The sequence below is a fragment of the Lepisma saccharinum genome, chromosome 4 (assembly GCF_977018435.1).
Source record: "Lepisma saccharinum chromosome 4, izLepSacc3.1, whole genome shotgun sequence".
NCBI classification, from domain to species: domain Eukaryota; kingdom Metazoa; phylum Arthropoda; class Insecta; order Zygentoma; family Lepismatidae; genus Lepisma; species Lepisma saccharinum.
The window spans coordinates 63,142,248-63,160,087 of NC_139232.1; the positions used below are offsets into that span (position 1 = coordinate 63,142,248).

General features: G+C 36.8%; 1 protein-coding gene across 2 annotated transcripts in view; it reads right to left on the bottom strand.

The window, feature by feature from the left end:
• The window catches only part of LOC145986516 (ATP-dependent translocase ABCB1-like), a 139,877-nt gene that overhangs the window by 62,297 nt on the left and 59,740 nt on the right, over positions 1-17,840 (bottom strand). For both annotated transcript variants that reach the window (XM_083120622.1, XM_083120623.1), the window contains exons 12-15: positions 16,836-17,039; positions 14,476-14,646; positions 11,420-11,612; positions 2,880-3,028 (exon numbers count right to left, since the gene is read on the bottom strand). In XM_083120622.1, the coding sequence (XP_082976748.1) occupies positions 2,880-3,028; positions 11,420-11,612; positions 14,476-14,646; positions 16,836-17,039 (717 nt within the window). The remainder of the gene's footprint in view (positions 1-2,879; positions 3,029-11,419; positions 11,613-14,475; positions 14,647-16,835; positions 17,040-17,840) is intronic.

The window sequence follows — 17,840 nt, forward strand, 5'->3', positions numbered from 1 at the left end:
CTCCAGTCACAGTTTCTTCAGGAAAGAAATATACGGATGTACACTTTGAAAGATGAAATGGCGCAAAACACATTTGTTTTTGGTGAATCACGTAATTTCAACAATTTTTTGAGGCTTCTCAGTCCCCCAGGTAAGAACATTTTGTTTGTTTACTCATCCCGTAACATGGAATGTAGCCTCATCACTGAAACAAACTTTGCTCAAAAAATCATCATCACTGCACAACTCTTGGAATGACTCACAAAAATCATTGTGAGACTTGTGATCATTAGGTGTTAAATGTTGTAACAACGGCCCTCGATAGGGATACGTGAATAAACACTTACGCACTATGTGCCACACAGTTGTTCGAGATATTTGAAGTTCTTGACTAGCTCTCACTGTAGACTTTTGAGGGCTGCGTTGAAAACAAGCTCGAACTCTCTCGACATCTGCCTCAGACGTGGAAGGCCTACCAGACGATTTTCCTTTGGAAATGCATCCCGTTCTCTTGAATTGTTGATAGCACTTGCAAATGGAGTTCTTTGATGGTGGTTCTATACAAAATTTGATACGAAACTCACATTGAACACTCACAACAGACTAACTAACGTGAAATTGTAGGATGCAAAATGCTTTCTCTGCACCACAGGCGCAGCTTGTCACTCTGACACCTGGCGGAAGAACTTCGAACTACTACGACCATGCTAAACAAAACTCGAGGATGTAGTCGAAAGTATTTCAATACAATTTTAATCGCTGATAGTTTTTTAACGCTCATGGAACAATTTCTTATGTTCAAATCATTTTGAAACATGCTGTATAATTGATGCCTGGGCCTGATACTGGATCGGCTGAGAAACATTGGTTTATACTGTATATTTCGAAGACTTGAAATGAGACTGAGACTTGCTCTTCAAAACCAACACAAGAATGAGATAAGTATTTGTAACTACACACAAGTCCAAGACACTGCCAAGTTCTCTCTTGCCTTGTCTTGATATTATCTCTACCATTTTTTTCCTGACTAACTCATTGGTGTTAAAATTCAGCTGCTTTGCAACAAAGCCCTGCATACTGGTTTTTACAAATGCTTCTTTTAACATTCCAAGAAATAAGACCGCACAGCACTGCAACAGGTTGAGATAAACACCCAGGAATTAATTGTTTATAAACAGAAAGTTGCTACTATTAGGGATGAGTATGAAAATGATATATTTTGATCTACTAAGACATCAATCTGACATTTAGTTCATATTTAATTAATATATGTACCCAAAAACATACTACACACAGTGGGACACTGATTCTTCATTCTCATGCATTATGCATTATACATGTAGCATTCATTCCTTGTTCCAATAAAGCAACATTATACAGCATGTTTTAAAAAGTTCTGCAGGATTCTAAAAAGCTATATCTTTAAAGTAATTGGTCGTTCAAGGAAAAAGTTTCCCTATGTTGCAAAACATTTATTTCTTAAGTTACAGACAAAAATCAAGTTGCACCAAGTAGCAAGGTCATTTCTCACTTTTCAACATAATTTCCAAGGTGGCACAACATTTGTCCCATCGTTACACAAGTTTTTGAAAGCCATCTGCAAAAAGTTCGGAGTCCAGGGAACGAAGAACACTTTTCACTGCTGTTTCCATTCCATCGACGTCCGTTTTAATTCTGGAGTGTAGTAATGAATGAAGCTCTCATCCTGAGTCACAATATGGAAGAGAAAGTTGTTCCCTTCATTGTGGTACCGGGTCAGAGAATCCAGGCAACATGTCATATGGTTCGTGAGATGTTCTGCAGTGAGTTGTCGTGGGACCCAATGCGATGAAACCTTCACGTATCCCAATTTTTCGTGAATGATTTTGTGTGCACAACAATTTGCACCACCTTCGCACCATTTGCACTGATATTACAGAGTCTCCATAAACAACAACCAGCTCCCTGTGGATGTTGGTTAAAGCAAGACCATTTGCCCACTCATACCAGATCACAAAACACATCTCTTCTTTACTCCACACCACCAAAACACGTTGTTCCACCATGACTGGCTACTCCTTAAGGCCAGAGCACAGTTTCTCACTGCATGACTCACGCTAATCACATGCCGCGCATGCGTGGTAGCCTGCATGAACATTGCATTGTGTGTAAATGTAGAGGAAAGAGGAAAGACGAAATAACACATTGCTAGTTTCATTTCATTTATCGGGCTCGTACTTTCTCAAAAAAAAAAAAAAAGAAAAAAAAAAGGAAACTTTCCTTGAACAACCCTCACAATAGGTTTATTGCAATGAAATATTGTTTTTAATACACAGAGGAAAATTTAAAATTTTGTTCTGCCAACACTGCTGAATGACGTGTGTGCAGGTGATCATGCGATTCCAAGATGGTGTCGATGCAGGAAAAAGTCCAGTGCATGTAATAGCCTGCCGAGTTAAAATCTTGGGTTTTGGTGAGAAGAAGGTTCCAAATAATGTTTGGAAAAACAGCTCCAGTAGAGACAAGTATCCAGAAATGGTACAAAAAGTTTAAGGCTATGTGATGTGATTCACAACATTCCAGACGAGAACCATCAGAACGCAATCTCAGATTCAAACAAAGATTGCAAAGAGAGTGAACCAAACCACATCAAACATTAGTTTTAAAGTTTCCTCTCTGTAACAAACAATATTTCGTTGTAAAAAACCTATTACTTTAATAGTTATAATTCTACTGGATTTTACATATTCAGCTTAAAAGTTCTACAGCTACAGTCGTTAAAAAATACATACGGAACCACTGTAGTTAGAAATGTATTTCTTGAAGAGAGTACACTTTAATTTTCCTCGTGTATTTCCTTAGTATTTTATCTTTAATTCCTGTTGTCAAATGCACTTTTATTGATATATGACCAAACATACCTCGATCTTATCCTTTTTGAAAACTCCTTTTCCTCTTCGTACTTTTACTTCTGGTATCAAGGAATCTGTACTTTTTATACTGACATTGTCTTCACTCCCACTACTGTGCCTCCTTTGAAACAGGGAGCCAGTCGTATTTTCACAGTCAACTAAATAAATGAATAAAACAAAGCTTTCAGAACAAATTATAAGAAATTTATATGAAAAAAAAATACTATAAATATGTGCAGGGGATGGACTGATTAATGGAAACACACTGAGAAGGGAAGGGTAATTCGTTCTGAGTTGGCAGCACTAAACCATTATACATTGCGATGGGCATTTGTTCCATCATGTTTGCCCATTGCATGTAGTGCCTGAATCAGTGCAGAATGAACTTTTGTGTGCAACGGTTCCAAGCTATAAGTTATAAAATGGGAGACCTATCGGATTTCCAAACAGGCCAGATTGTTGAAGCACATTTAGCTAGTACATCAGTAACAAAGATTGCCACTTTATTTGGTGTAGCAAGGAGGACAGGGTTGAAGACTATGGCGGCATACATATATCATGGCAAGATAACATCAAAAAAGAGAAATTAGTGGACAAAAGCCAACCCTACGTAACAGGGATCACTGAGCATCAAAGAGGATTGCCACAAAGAACTGCATGGGTCCCGGGTTCGATACCCGATGGAGGCACATAGTGCTTCAGATCCCATTTAAACTACGTCCAGTCCCGATTAGTCTTTCTGTGCATAAAGTGGACTTAAAACAGCAACTCAATCAATCAATAAAAAACTTCAGAACTACAGGGGCAAAGGTGACATGAACATTTAGCAGATACTGTTTCCACAAAACAACAGTATGATGAGAAGATTCATAAACTGATATATATTATAAAATATATTATTGTATATGGTGAACTAGCAGTTATGGCCAATGTACATAGTCTGTGCATAGCAACGATTATGCATCTTGTTTATGTGTCTTATGGATGTTTAAGTTTTTAATCATGTAATCCACCTTGTTACAATTTTGAATATATATTTAATTATGAAGTTCCAATCTTGAGATGTTTATTTCTGTTTATGTCATAAATATTAGGACATAACAAAATGGCGACGAGGATTAAAGAAGATAAATAATTACTACTGTAAGTAGAATTATAGTAATTAAGTCCAAGTGAGCCAGTATGGAAAAACACATAAGTTTTATACCTGCATTTGAGGCTTATGACCCAAGCCAGGATATAAATTCGTATATTAAAAGATTCAAGGCTTTCGTTGAGGCTAACGATATACAAGAAAGGAAACGAGTGTTTACTCTTATTTCTGTAATCGGTAGTTTACCATATCAAGAGCTGGAACACAGATCAAGTCCAAAGGTTCCACAAGATTGCACCTTGGAGGAACTCTTTGATACATTGCGAAAAATATATGCACCACAGGTTAATAAATGGATTCAACGATTCGCTTTTATGCAAATAAAGCAAGAGCAAAGTGAGACAGCTACATCGTACATAAATCGTTTAAAAGTTGCTGCAATAACTTGTGAGTTTACAACAGATGAATTAGACACTCGTCTTAGAGAAAAACTCGTGTTTGGACTACCCGATAGTATACTAAAAGATAGATTACTGTCAGACATGCCCAACACATTCGAAAAGGTTTGTGATGTAGTACTCCAACATGAGATAATACGCACAAATAAAAATAAAGTCAATCAAAATGCATTTTTGGTAGGTGAAAATAAGCAAATACAAGGCTCACGTAGATTCGGTACAAACAATTCGTTTGCTAAAGCTCATTTTTCAAAGAATCAACAAGATACAAGAGAATCAAGATTCGGAACAAATAATGCATCCAAAGGCAAGACACAATCTAAACCCCATACTGAATTTAGCCAAAAATTTGTATCACGGCAAAATCAGGCAAATGATATAAAATGTAAACGCTGTGCAAGGTTAGGTTGTACATTCAAAGAGAACTGTCCTGCATTCAATGCTATTTGCAGTTTCTGTAAGAAGAAAGGGCATTTCTTGGCTGCATGTTTCGATAGAAATAAACAATGCAAGGAACCTGCCGTCAATTTATCTAGTATGTATAAAGAAAATTGTGAAATGAGGAACAGTAATTTGGATACCAAAGCTAATGGTTATGGAGAATACAATTCTCAACATAGCTTATTCCCTGTGCAAGAAGATAGTGTATATACCTTCTTAACTACAAACACGCAACAAATGTACAATAAAAAAACAAACGAATCTATTTCTAACTTACAACACGCAGCTGATCAGATTTCATTGCGAAATGAACGTTTACCTTTGTACATAGATATTATAATACAAGACCAATCGTTAGAAGCTATTGTCGATTCTGGTAGTTTTGCTAATTTCATTTCAAACGATTTGTTAACTAATATTATGGGCAACTTCACACTGAGTCCGTTATTAAATTCATATACTTCGATATCAGGTGAAAGATTGTGTTTATTAGGCCAATTAAGCTTAAAACTTTACTATCATGGCAAAATGTACATGATGCCTTTTGTTGTTGGCGATAATATCAATACAAATATATTAATTGGTAGAGTTGGAATGAACATATTATTTGGTGATTGGCGCAGCAAACTTCTAAATGAGTTTCCTGAAACTGATTATGTTCAAATGGAAGATTCTACACATGCATGCTTAGGTCTAGAATCAAAAGATTCGCTACCAGATGCTTGTTCGGAAAATCAGCGTTCAAGCATAATTGATACTCCAAAGGTACATCAGCAAAGGATTGATGATATAGGTGAATGTTCACGAACATCAAATGTACAAGGGCAAAATAGCAAAGCCATGATTATGAACAAACGTAAAGCCGACGTACATAATTCAAGTAATGTAAAACAAATGAACATTGAAGACTGTCGTTCACAATTACTGACATCTTTTGCAGAATTGTTTAATGAGGATATTAGTACACCCATTAAAGATTTCAAGGTATCAATACCTTTACAGAAGAATGCTAGGCCTGTGTTCAGGAAAGCGTACAGAATAGCGTATTCATTACGAGATCAAATAAAACAAGAAATAGATAATATGTGTAAGCAGAATATTATAGCTCCTATAGAACATTCAGAATGGGCTAGTCCTATTGTGCCAGTTAAGAAATCAAATAATTCTCTACGTGTCTGTGTAGACTACTCGAAGACGGTCAATTTTCAAACCGATGGTTTAGTGTATCCTCTACCAGATTTTCCTGATATTTTACAAAAAGTTAAAATAGGAAAGTACTACACCAGGCTTGATTTACGTTCAGCATTTTTACAAGTTAGTTTGCATCCAGACTCACAAAACATATTATGTTTAAATTATGATTCTCACTTGTACAGAATGCAACGTTTACCATTTGGTACAAATGTTTCGTCTCAGCTTTTCCAACAGGTAATTGATTCAATTTTAACAGGATTGGAAAGAGTTGCAGCATTTATTGATGATGTTATCATTTCTGGAGATAGTCTACAAGAATGTTTCCTAAGAACAAAACAAGTTCTGGAACGCTTCAAAGATTATAATGTTAAAGTCAATTTAAGTAAATCTGAATTCCTAGTGCAAGAAGTGATTTACTTAGGAAGACGTTTCACGGCAAATGGAATCTCACCAACTGAAAAGCATGTGCGTGCTATTTTAGAAAGTCCAGAGCCAAAGGATAAGGTTCAACTACAAAGTTTTTTAGGGATGGTTGCATTTCAAAGCCGTTTTCTACACAACTTGTCATCTACAATACCACACCTATATCGACTTCTGAGGAAAGGCGAAAAATGGTTGTGGTCTAATCAATGTGTATCGGAATTTAAGGCTGTTAAAGATAAGATTGTTCAGACACCTGCTATAATTCCTTTCGATCCTTCAAAAGAAATAATCCTAGAAACGGATAGTTCTTGCTACGGTGTTGGAGGACGATTAGGGCACAAGATAAATGGCGAACATCGAACAGTGGCGTGTTTTTCAGCTACACTTTCACCTGCTCAGAAGAATTACTGTCAGGGAGAAAGAGAGGCATTAGCCATTGTTTCGTCTGTGAAACATTTTTACTTATATCTGGCAGGTCAAAAGTTTACAATATACACTGATTCAACGACTGCGAAATCATTGCTTGATTCGAATACACCAGTGCCAATGCAACAGAATGCACGTTGGCAGAGATGGAAAATATTCATGGCATCTCTGAATTACGAAATAGTGAATTCTAAGAAGGTTCCAATAGCAGACGCTTTGTCAAGATTACCACTACCTGAAGAATTGCAACCAGATTTGGTTTTGACAGCGTATGCAGATCTAGAACAAAAGTTACAACCATTACGCAAATCCGAGATCAAGGAGCATACAAAAATCGATAGTTTGTTGTCTAAAATAACAATTTACGTTAAGAATGGTTGGCCAAGAGGAATTGATCCACAAATCAATGAGGAAGCAGTAGCTTTATGGAAGAAACGTCTGGAACTGTCAACAGAAGATGGATTGTTGATGTGGGGAAATAGAATTGTATTGCCAGAGACACTGCGATGCAAGTTTCTGACTCAAATTCATGGCCTGCACAGTGGCGTAGTGAGATTAAAACAGATTTGCAGAGATTTAGTTTGGTGGCCTAAAATGACTTCTGACATTGAAAGTTTTGTTGCAAAATGTGATGCTTGTCAGACGAATGCAAGAGCTCCAGCAAAAGGACAATTTATATCATGGACACCAACATCACAACCTATGGAACGTGTACATGTTGATCATTTCTATTTCAATGGTTATTTATTCCTGTTGTGTGTTGATGCTCACACGAAATTTTTGAATGTTTGGCAATGTTCTAATTTAACGGCTCAGGAAGCAATTAGACATTTAAAAAGCCAATTTTACATACTTGGTTCTCCAAAAGAGTTAGTCTCAGATAATGGACAACCCTTTGAAAGTGAACAATTTAAGATGTTCTGCCAAAGGTTGGGCATTGAACTAAAGCATTCCTGCCCATATAAACCTTCGGGAAATGGGTTGGCTGAGAGAACAGTCAATACCGTGAAAAGGTATCTAACCCTCATAGGAGATTTTCCAAAAGGGGATGTTAGAAAATTGAATACTGAAGTAGAATCACTACTGCGTACAGTAATACACTGGCATAACAACACTTCATTGCCATCAACTGGAACATCTCCAAGTTCATTAATGTTTTCTTACAACACTGCAAGTAATATAATCATTAAAGCTGACACTAAAAATGTTCATTATGAATGTGAGAAATTTTCAATTGGAAGTAACGTATATTATTACTGCCCTGAAAGAAAGATATATCGGAAAGGAGAGATTATTGAAAGATGCAGTTTTGCTGTGTATAAAGTAAGAGATGTAGAAAGTGGCAGATACAGAAATGTACACTATTCATTTTTAAAGATTCTTCATGAAACAGGAGGAGATTCAAATCAGTCAGAAATACCCAAGGAATATGACGATAGTGCATATCATGCATATTTATATCCTCCAATTAAAAATGAAATGCATCGGCAGGAACTAAGCGACAGTGAAGAACACAATGCTCAGAGATCGTCTCCGAAGCAAGAGAGTAGCTCTTATTCGAAGGAAGCGAGCAGACTTGGTTCAGGAACCAGTTCATCTTCGAAGGGAGGAATTAATATTGATCCAGAAACCAGTTCGTCTTCGAAGCAAGGGAATAGTTTTGGTCTAGGACGTAGTTCGATGGGAAGAAGGAAATCTCAGAGAGTAAAAAGGACAAGAGTGTTTTATCCCTCATAAGTTTGTTTTCTCTGGAAGGGGAGAAGATTGATATATATTATAAAATATATTATTGTATATGGTGAACTAGCAGTTATGGCCAATGTACATAGTCTGTGCATAGCAACGATTATGCATCTTGTTTATGTGTCTTATGGATGTTTAAGTTTTTAATCATGTAATCCACCTTGTTACAATTTTGAATATATATTTAATTATGAAGTTCCAATCTTGAGATGTTTATTTCTGTTTATGTCATAAATATTAGGACATAACATAAACTCAACATTATGAGTAGGGATGCCATTCCTATGATTACTGTCACCAAAGCCAGTGCACGAAAAAGTGACACCATGAGCACAAAACCTGAACCTGTGGTGACTGAAAAAATGCAACATGTGTCGTCTTTCTCATTGCTTCTGACAATGGCGCGTGTGTATGTGTAGCGAATGCCTAAAGGCATACTTTCTGGACTGCCTGCATCTTACTGTCAGATATGGATGTGGATCTCCTGGTATTATGTTGGCCCCATCATTCCTGTGCTAGGTAAAATTACGGCCAGTAACTATGTGGACATTTCTAGGCAACCAGGTGCATTTTACGGCACAGTTGTTGTTCCTCAACAAGGATGCAATCTTTCAAGATGATAATGTGCCTATTCACACTGCCAGAGCTGTTCATTCAGTCTTGGTTTACGGAACATGAAGATGAACTTTCAACACCTTTCCTGGTAAGCCAATCACCAGACCTCAACATCATTGAACCACTGTGGTCGGATTTAGAGGATCGAGTACGATGCAGATTTCCTCCATCCTCTGCAGCAACTGCTAGATGTGCTTCTGGAAAAATCACCTACTCTGTGAGGGAAATCCAAGAATCTGTGGGCCAGCCAACAGACCCTCATGTGCCACTTTCTATAGAAAAAGTGGATATTTGTATATTTTATATAATTTTTACTTTAAAGTAAAACTTTATTAGATTACAGTTTGTCCACTTGATGTACAGAAAGACTAACTGGGACTGGACCTACAGTATAAGGTAGATTCAAAGCATTGTGGAATGTGCCTCCACCAGGGACTACGATGGGCCCCTTGATTACAAAGGAACAGTGAGGTGCTGCACACAGTGGCATGCCCAAGGAAGGTTGGGAATTATATCTCCCCCTCTGGCTAGTATTTCTGAAGAAAAAAAAAGTCAAAGGCAGGGAAAGATGGTAACAATGAGGACTGACTACTAAAAAGTGTATATGCAACCCCTCAATGGAATACTTATACATATAACAAAATTTAGAAATATTCCGAACTAATATAAATAAGGGGTGTCCCATAAAGTGCGCACCTTTTGAATCTGGTGCCATTCTTTAAATGTTTTGTTGGCAGCCCTGTTCTTATCATTTCTAGTATCTACTATCACTCCAATTTGATTAGCAGTTGTTGTTTTCTTTATTGTTGCAGGTGTTGCCATGGAGCGGTTCACAAATGAACAGCACGTTCTGATCGTGAAAACTTATTATCAAAATCTTGAAAGTGGGGCTGAGACGGTAAGACGACTTCGCGTGGTTTTCGAAAGAAATGAAGCACCCAACAAGTCTACAGTTCTGCGGCTGATAAAGAAGTTTGAAACAACTGGTTCTGTTGCTACTGTAAAATCACCTGGGCGAAATTGCAATCAACGCAATGCTCAACAAATTGCAGTTGTGCAACAAAGTGTAACAGTAAGTCCAAGGAAATCAATTCGCCGACGGTCACAGCAGTTGAACATTCCACGCAGTTCATTTCAAAGAATTTTGAGTAAAGACCTTCACATGCATGCATACAAAATCCAACTGGTGCAGGAACTCAAGCCGGCGGATCATCAAAAAAGATGGCGATTTTGCGAATGGATTGAAGAGATACTGGCAGCGGATGAAAATTTCGCAAAAAACATCATTTTCAGCGACGAGGCCCACTTCCACCTCAGTGGATTTGTTAATAAACAAAACTGCAGGATTTGGGGGACTGAAAATCAACGAGTGACCCAAGAAATAACAAATGCACCCGCAAAGGACGACCGTATGGTGTGGTTTTTGGGCCGGTGGAGTAATAGGCCCGTTTTTCTTTGAGGACGACGAAGGTGTTGCGGTTACAGTCAATGGAGAACGTTATTGTCACATGCTAACCAGCAGGTTATGGCCTCTTCTTAAAGATATTGACATTAAAAACCTATGGTTTCAACAGGATGGTGCAACATGACACACCTCGCATGAAACAATTGACATTATCACAGAAAAATTCCTGGGACGAGTGATCTCACTGCGAGGTGACCAGGAGTGGCCTGCCAAGTCCTGCGACCTTACCCCCTGTGACTTTTTTTTGTGGGGTTATGTCAAGTCTCAAGTGTACGCTAACAAACCGCGTACCATTCAACAACTGAAGGCGGAAATCATACGCGTCATTAGTGACGTCACGCCAGACATATGTGAGCGGGTTATTGCCAATTTCATCGAGCATGTCAACACATGCCGACTCAGTGGAGGTGGTCATATGCCAGACATTGTTTTCCACTATTAAATCGGAGATGTTATTGAATGTAAATATATAAGAATATATGCATTTTCATTGATATGTAACTGTTTTATTACTTTTTAAAAGTTGCGCACTTTATGGGACACCCTATAGTTACAATGATCCAGAATCAGTTAAGGGCAGTTGTGATACTCATTACAGTTTTGAAGTTAACAATGTGAGGTTATGCAAATAACATGTAAAAAATTGATACTGGTTAATTTAAGAAATACTGTAAACAAATAAATATATAACCTGCAGTTTCACAAGCTGCTTTGTGCTCAACTTGAGTTGTGACCAAATTGAAATAGTGGCCTTTGACTGCCATTAAGTCATCATGGGTTCCAATTTCTGCCACTCTGCCATTTGAAATGACAACTATCTTATTTGCTGCTCTAATTGTGGAAAGTCTGTGTGCAACAATGATAGTTGTTCTTCCTTGACGAGCCTGCAAGTATTTCAAACACGAACATATAAAGATTAAAATTACCAGGCCTTTTTTACATTGCTACTAATCTTCCACCAACAAAAATATTACATCTCATACATTAAAAATTAATAAAGATGGCATTTAAACAAACCATGAATTTCAGAAAGGATAAAATAAAACTGAAAGGCATGTTGAGGTTTTTTTTTTAAAAATCTTTATCATTAGATTTAGGGTTATGCTACATTTGGGTAATTGAGACAATGAGGATGAAATAATGATTAAAGTGGTGAAAGCACATTCACAAAGGAACACCCATGTCCAGGCTAGGATTGGGTCATCCCATGTCAAATCCTACAGAATTTGGTAAAAATGTCATCCACCATCTCCGATTTTGATGAAATTTGGTACATTATGGAACTTCTGATGACGGTTCCACATTGAAATTGAAGCTGTTGAATGAGCTGTTGGTTATTAATTTGTCTTTTGTTTTTAATTTAATACAAAAATACAAGCATGAAAATACATGGTTATTGATGCACTCATCTGAAACCTTATTTAAATGAAAGATTACACCATTCTGAACAAAATATGAAAATCTTGGAAGGTTCTGAGACAAACCTGAGGGAAGACACAATCACTTATAGCCTAATGCATGCATGCCCTTTGAAGTGGCATATACTGAGATTTTGAAAAGCTCGTAACTTCTGAACCCTTCGACCAATCTCAATAAAATTGAATTTTTTGGAATCAGCGTCAAAAATTCTATAAGTGTACCAAATTTCATCAAAATTGGAGAGGGTTGGTGACATCTCCTGGATGATTTGACATGGAATGATCCGATTCGAACCTGGGATTCTTGGAGGTGAGGTGATCATCAGTGGTCAACTCACACATCTCATCACTGAAAGTTCCAAGTTTGAGTCCTGGCCTGGACATGGTTGTTCTTTGCTTGTCTCTCTTCTTCATGTTCATCCTCATAATCTGTACTCAAAATGTGGGAGGGAAGGGGGTGGGGGTGAAAACATTTATGCAAAGCATCCTGCCACCTGTCTCATTGACAGCATGTTAAACCACAGGAGCATCTCCCCAGCTAGAACCAAATGAAATATCACTCCTCAAGCACCACTGAATCACCATTAGCATAAAAGGCATAAACTAAGAATAATACACAACACAAAACAGTATATTGAGAAAATAAAGATTAAAAAACCAACAATAATACAGGAGAACAATATAAAATCTAAAGAGACTTAATTGTACATTTTTTCTCCTAATTTACAGCTGTTACAGGCAAGCAAAGACATTTTTCTTTATGTAATATTTTGAGAGCTCACACTCCTATCTGCATTCACACATTCCTGTCAACTTTTGATGAAATATTGATTGACATATTTGTTCTGTTTGCAAGTTGTTTTCTTGCCATTGTTAACCTTGAAGGATAGGTACTTTCTGCAGGGATGTAAGGATGCATGCTGAGTAAATAAATACCCAGAAGAAAATTGCTTCTTAAGTCCGAATTTTAATTGTTTCAAAACATGTAAATAATATCTTCAATGATAAACTACATTTTATTAAGCTTGAACATTTCTATTTCATCACGCAAAGATAAAGTTGTTGAGAAAAAAATGAGAAAGAAATATGGTAAGAAGAGCATATCACCTTTACATTATGTATTGTACATGTTTTGTTTGCTAATTATAAATAATAAATAAATATGACAAGAAATAAAAAGGCAGGGGAACCGATTAAATTTAGAGCAACCGACGTCCTGGTTTATTTAAAGGCACCAGGACTTAAGCGCATACCCTCTAATCTCGAAAGTATGCATGTGGAGGTGGGCTAACTTAGGGGTTCCCCCTTTCTTGTGTGTGTTTTGTTAAACGCTAGATGCGAGTTGTCAGCGTAGTTACAGTGCACAAAGCAACACACTGTCTGAAGTTCAAATTCCAGGCACAATTGTTGTTGCTCACTTACCAGTACAGTTCTGTTAGTCTTACCAGCGTAATTTCTCTCTGTTTAATTCTAGTGTATGTGCGCACGTTTGTCCAGTGTGATGTCTCTCATAGATCAAATATATAACTTTCAGTGTTAGTTATTTCTGTGCAATTTCAGTGTGTGTTTAATAAGATTGTGTGACCATTGACATGCCAGCCGAAAAGTTCACATCTGTAGAAAGAATTTTTGTATATGATACTAATGTCAAATGTGAGAGACAAATCGTCAATTTTCACAGAAATTACCTGGCATTGCAGCTCCAGGTAGAGCAACAGTTAGGCAACTTGTTCTGAGATTAAGAGAAACTGGATTGTTAAACAATAGAATTGCTGAGGGAATACGAAGGATTCGAACAGAAGAAAGACTCGATGAAATTGGGGCATCATTAGAATGCTCTCTACATAAATCCCTACAATGTGTTCCACAGGAAGTAGGTATTTCAAAAAAAAAAAAAAAACCAACCCATAGGGCTACTAAGCTGTTAAAACCAACCTTGCAAAGAACACCCACCCACCCCAAAATAGAGCCTACAAAAACAATCTCCACACTATAGATGAATTGAAAGACAATACATATAAGAAGAGAACTTACAGGAATTTCAGAGGAGGAAATTTTGCGTGTCAATAAAAATTTCATCCAAAGCTGTGTGAATCCAGTTGGCAACTACTTTGAACAACTCTTATAACACATGTTAGTACTCGTTATGCAATATGAATCTAATTGTCTGCAAGCTAGATATGTGTGTAAAAATAAGTGGAGAATATTACAGATCAAAATTGCCAGCATCAGCATTATGCTTTGCCATCTGCAGTCATGTGCTACCTCAGCACCAAGCCAAACTGAATGCACTTTACAATAACAAAATCTGAGAAATCAAAATACATACCTTGTCTAGAGCAGCTTGAACATGTAATTCATTTGTTGCATCTAAGGAAGAGGTTGCTTCATCCAGAAGAAGGACCAGTGGATCTCTTACTAAGGCACGTGCTATTGCTATACGCTGCTTCTGCCCTCCACTCAACCATGCACCTCCTTCCCCGACTATTGTGTCATATTTCTTCAAACAAGAAAACAAATAAAAAAAATACAAGGAAACCACAACTGCAGATATTAACTAGTTTTAATAATATATTTTATTTCATTAAATCATCAAATATTCTGTATGACATAATAGAAAATATCATGCATTAATAAATGTTACTTCACAGCACAGTGCTATATGCACAGGGAACCTTACAATTTCACTTTTGCCTTTACCAATTCATTAAAACTTGGATGATACCCCCTTTGAGGTATGCCCTTAAAGTTGTTTATAAATATTTTCCAAAATTAACACAGACTATATGTATACAGTCATCATTAGGGCTCGGATAATTATGCATTTTGCATATTGCATATGCAAATGCATATTTAAGGATTTTTAACTAAAAATGCATATTTCACAGGCAGGTGCATATTTGTATGAAAATAAATTGATGTTGTGCATACTTTTGTACCCACAACCAACACCGAGCATATACTGTATTTATTATTCATCTCCTCGCTTCTTTTCTCTTTTCTTTATCATTTCTGTTTCTTCTCTCCTTTTCCTGGATTGTATGAAATGTGGCAAGTACGTCATTCTCAATTCAAAAATCGAATAAGCTGGCAATGCCACGTGTAAGTTTCTTATCGCAAATGGACAATGTGTGGATGATCTGTAATTTGATGTGTCTGACTTTGTTGAACTAAAATACAGTCCACTTGTATCTTGCAAAGTGTAACATGTGTTTCTGAATATAAGACTATTCTAGCTGAAAACAGGAGTTTCAAGTTCGCAAATTTCAGATATGTTGTTATCAAATGCAATCATGATCTTGATCTGTAGTGTATTGTGTTTCATTTAACGCAGAACCATATTAATTGAAAAAAATCTGTGTAGCGAATGAGCATTCAGAATAATGCATATTCATTGCCTGGCATGTAATCTTTCATAGTTTGTAATATACAGCATTTATAAATGAAATAGGTTTATAAAGTGCATATTTAAGTGCATATTTTACACTTTTTAGTGCATATTTTGCATTTTTTTAGTGCATAACTATCCGAGCCCTAGTCATCATGATGCCAATATACATTAATAGTGAAAACACTTTTTTTCCCCCTTAAATATGGGAAGCTACCATTTCTCTGGAGATGTAATGACCCACCATAGATATACCATTTGCACCACTCACACAGGACAACGAACTAAACTAGGGATGCCGATATCACTTTGAGCTAATACCACTGATTACACTCTTATCTATTTAAACCAATACCAATACTGATACTTGAAAATTGTAACAATTCAAAATAGTTCAGAATATATACAGGGTGAGTCATAAGTCTCCATACAAATGGTGAAAACGGTGACTAATGTTTATTTTTTTTCTTTTCAGGCAGGTGAACCAATAAAGAGAGATACCACTAACGAAGGAAGAACGGATTGACATCATTCTGTTGGCTGGGAGTGGTACCACCCATCATGTAGCACGTACATTCAATGCAACCCATGAACGCAGATAACCCATGGCACCATGGCCAAACTTATCAAGAAATTCAGAACGACAGGTTCCGTCGCCGACGAAAGCAGACCTGGAAGCCCAAAGACAGCAACAGATGAAAGGAGGGTAACGCAGGTGCCACGAGTTATCTGCGTTCTGTGGGTTGCATTGAATGTACATGTTACATGAAGGGTGGTACCAGTCCCAACCAACAGAATGATGTCAATCCGTTCTTCTTTCGTTAGTGGCACCTCTTTTCATTGGTTCACCTGCCTGAAAAGGAAAAATAAACATTAGACACCGTTTTCACCATTTGTATGGAGACTTATGACTCACCCTGTATATTATACGTATTTTATGTATATATTAATTAGGGATGGAACAGATTAATCAGTACCGTATCAGTACCAGCCAATATACATATATCAGTGAATCGGATTATTTTACCGATCCTAGATTATATATATGTATATTGTATAACTATCTTATAATTTAGTACAAAATTATGCCTTTTTGTTATAATTTTTTTGGACTCCGTGCAACACCCAGACTGCAAAATATTGGTGGTTATCAGTGATAAGACTCCAACCAATATGTTCAGATAACAATACCAATACATTCATATGAGTATTGGTTCAGCCCAACATTAAAAACAAAACATTCCGACTGCAGTTAGAAGCATCACAACCTTATTGGCCTATAATTATGCAGTACTACTAACCTGTGGAAGTGACATAATAAAATCATGTGCATTAGCCTCCTTGGCTGCGTTTTGTATTTGTTCTTCAGTGGCAGCTTCATTACCGAAGCAAATATTTTCAGCAATAGTTGTCCTGAACAGAACAGGTTCTTGTTTAACTGTAGCAAAACATCTTCGTAGCCACATGAGATTCAACTCCTTAATATCAACTCCATCTAATTTGATCTAACAGGAAAGAAATAAATCTATTTACTTGTGTTTTATTTATCATATCCGACATTAGAATGCAACAAACACAAGAAGCATAAGTTTTCAATTTTTTCAAAAAAAGAAAACTTATGTCAATCTTAGTACACTATAAACAGACAGAACATATACTGAGAGGTTCTCTTGTGTTAATGGCAGAGTTGGTTATGTTTGTCTGAACAGTAATGCATTACAGTAACCATTCCTTTGTCACACAGTAATGACATTTAACTGTTCACACAAGTATCACATTCATTCCCTGTAGTGTATGTATTCCCGTGTAACTTTACATGCACAAGATTCAAACAAAACAACAAACCATGCTTCATCCTGGCAAATACATTCTTCAGTTCTGAAATTATCATGGTAACGCAAATAAGTAACCAAAATGAACGAAGTACCAGTACAATTACTATTCTTGTAATTTCAGTAATGCATTACAAGTACCAATGTATGAGGGGCATGTAATAAAAGGGACAATTTGTTATTATAGAGAATAAAATCAAGCGAGAAAATTTTTATTTTGATGCTATACAAGTGCATACCCTGGCTATTTTTCTACAAGCATTTTTGGTACTGTGGAACAAGTTTACGTAGACCCTTTGCATAGAAATCTGCCACCTGGGATCTCGGTGAGCCAAGAACTGATGTCTTGAGAACTTCACTATCATCGAAACGTTGTGAAGCAAGCCACTTTTTGAGGTGAAGGAACAGTTTAGCAAGCCACTTTTTGAGGTGAAGGAACAGAAAGTAATCACTTGGGGCAAGATCAGGACTGTA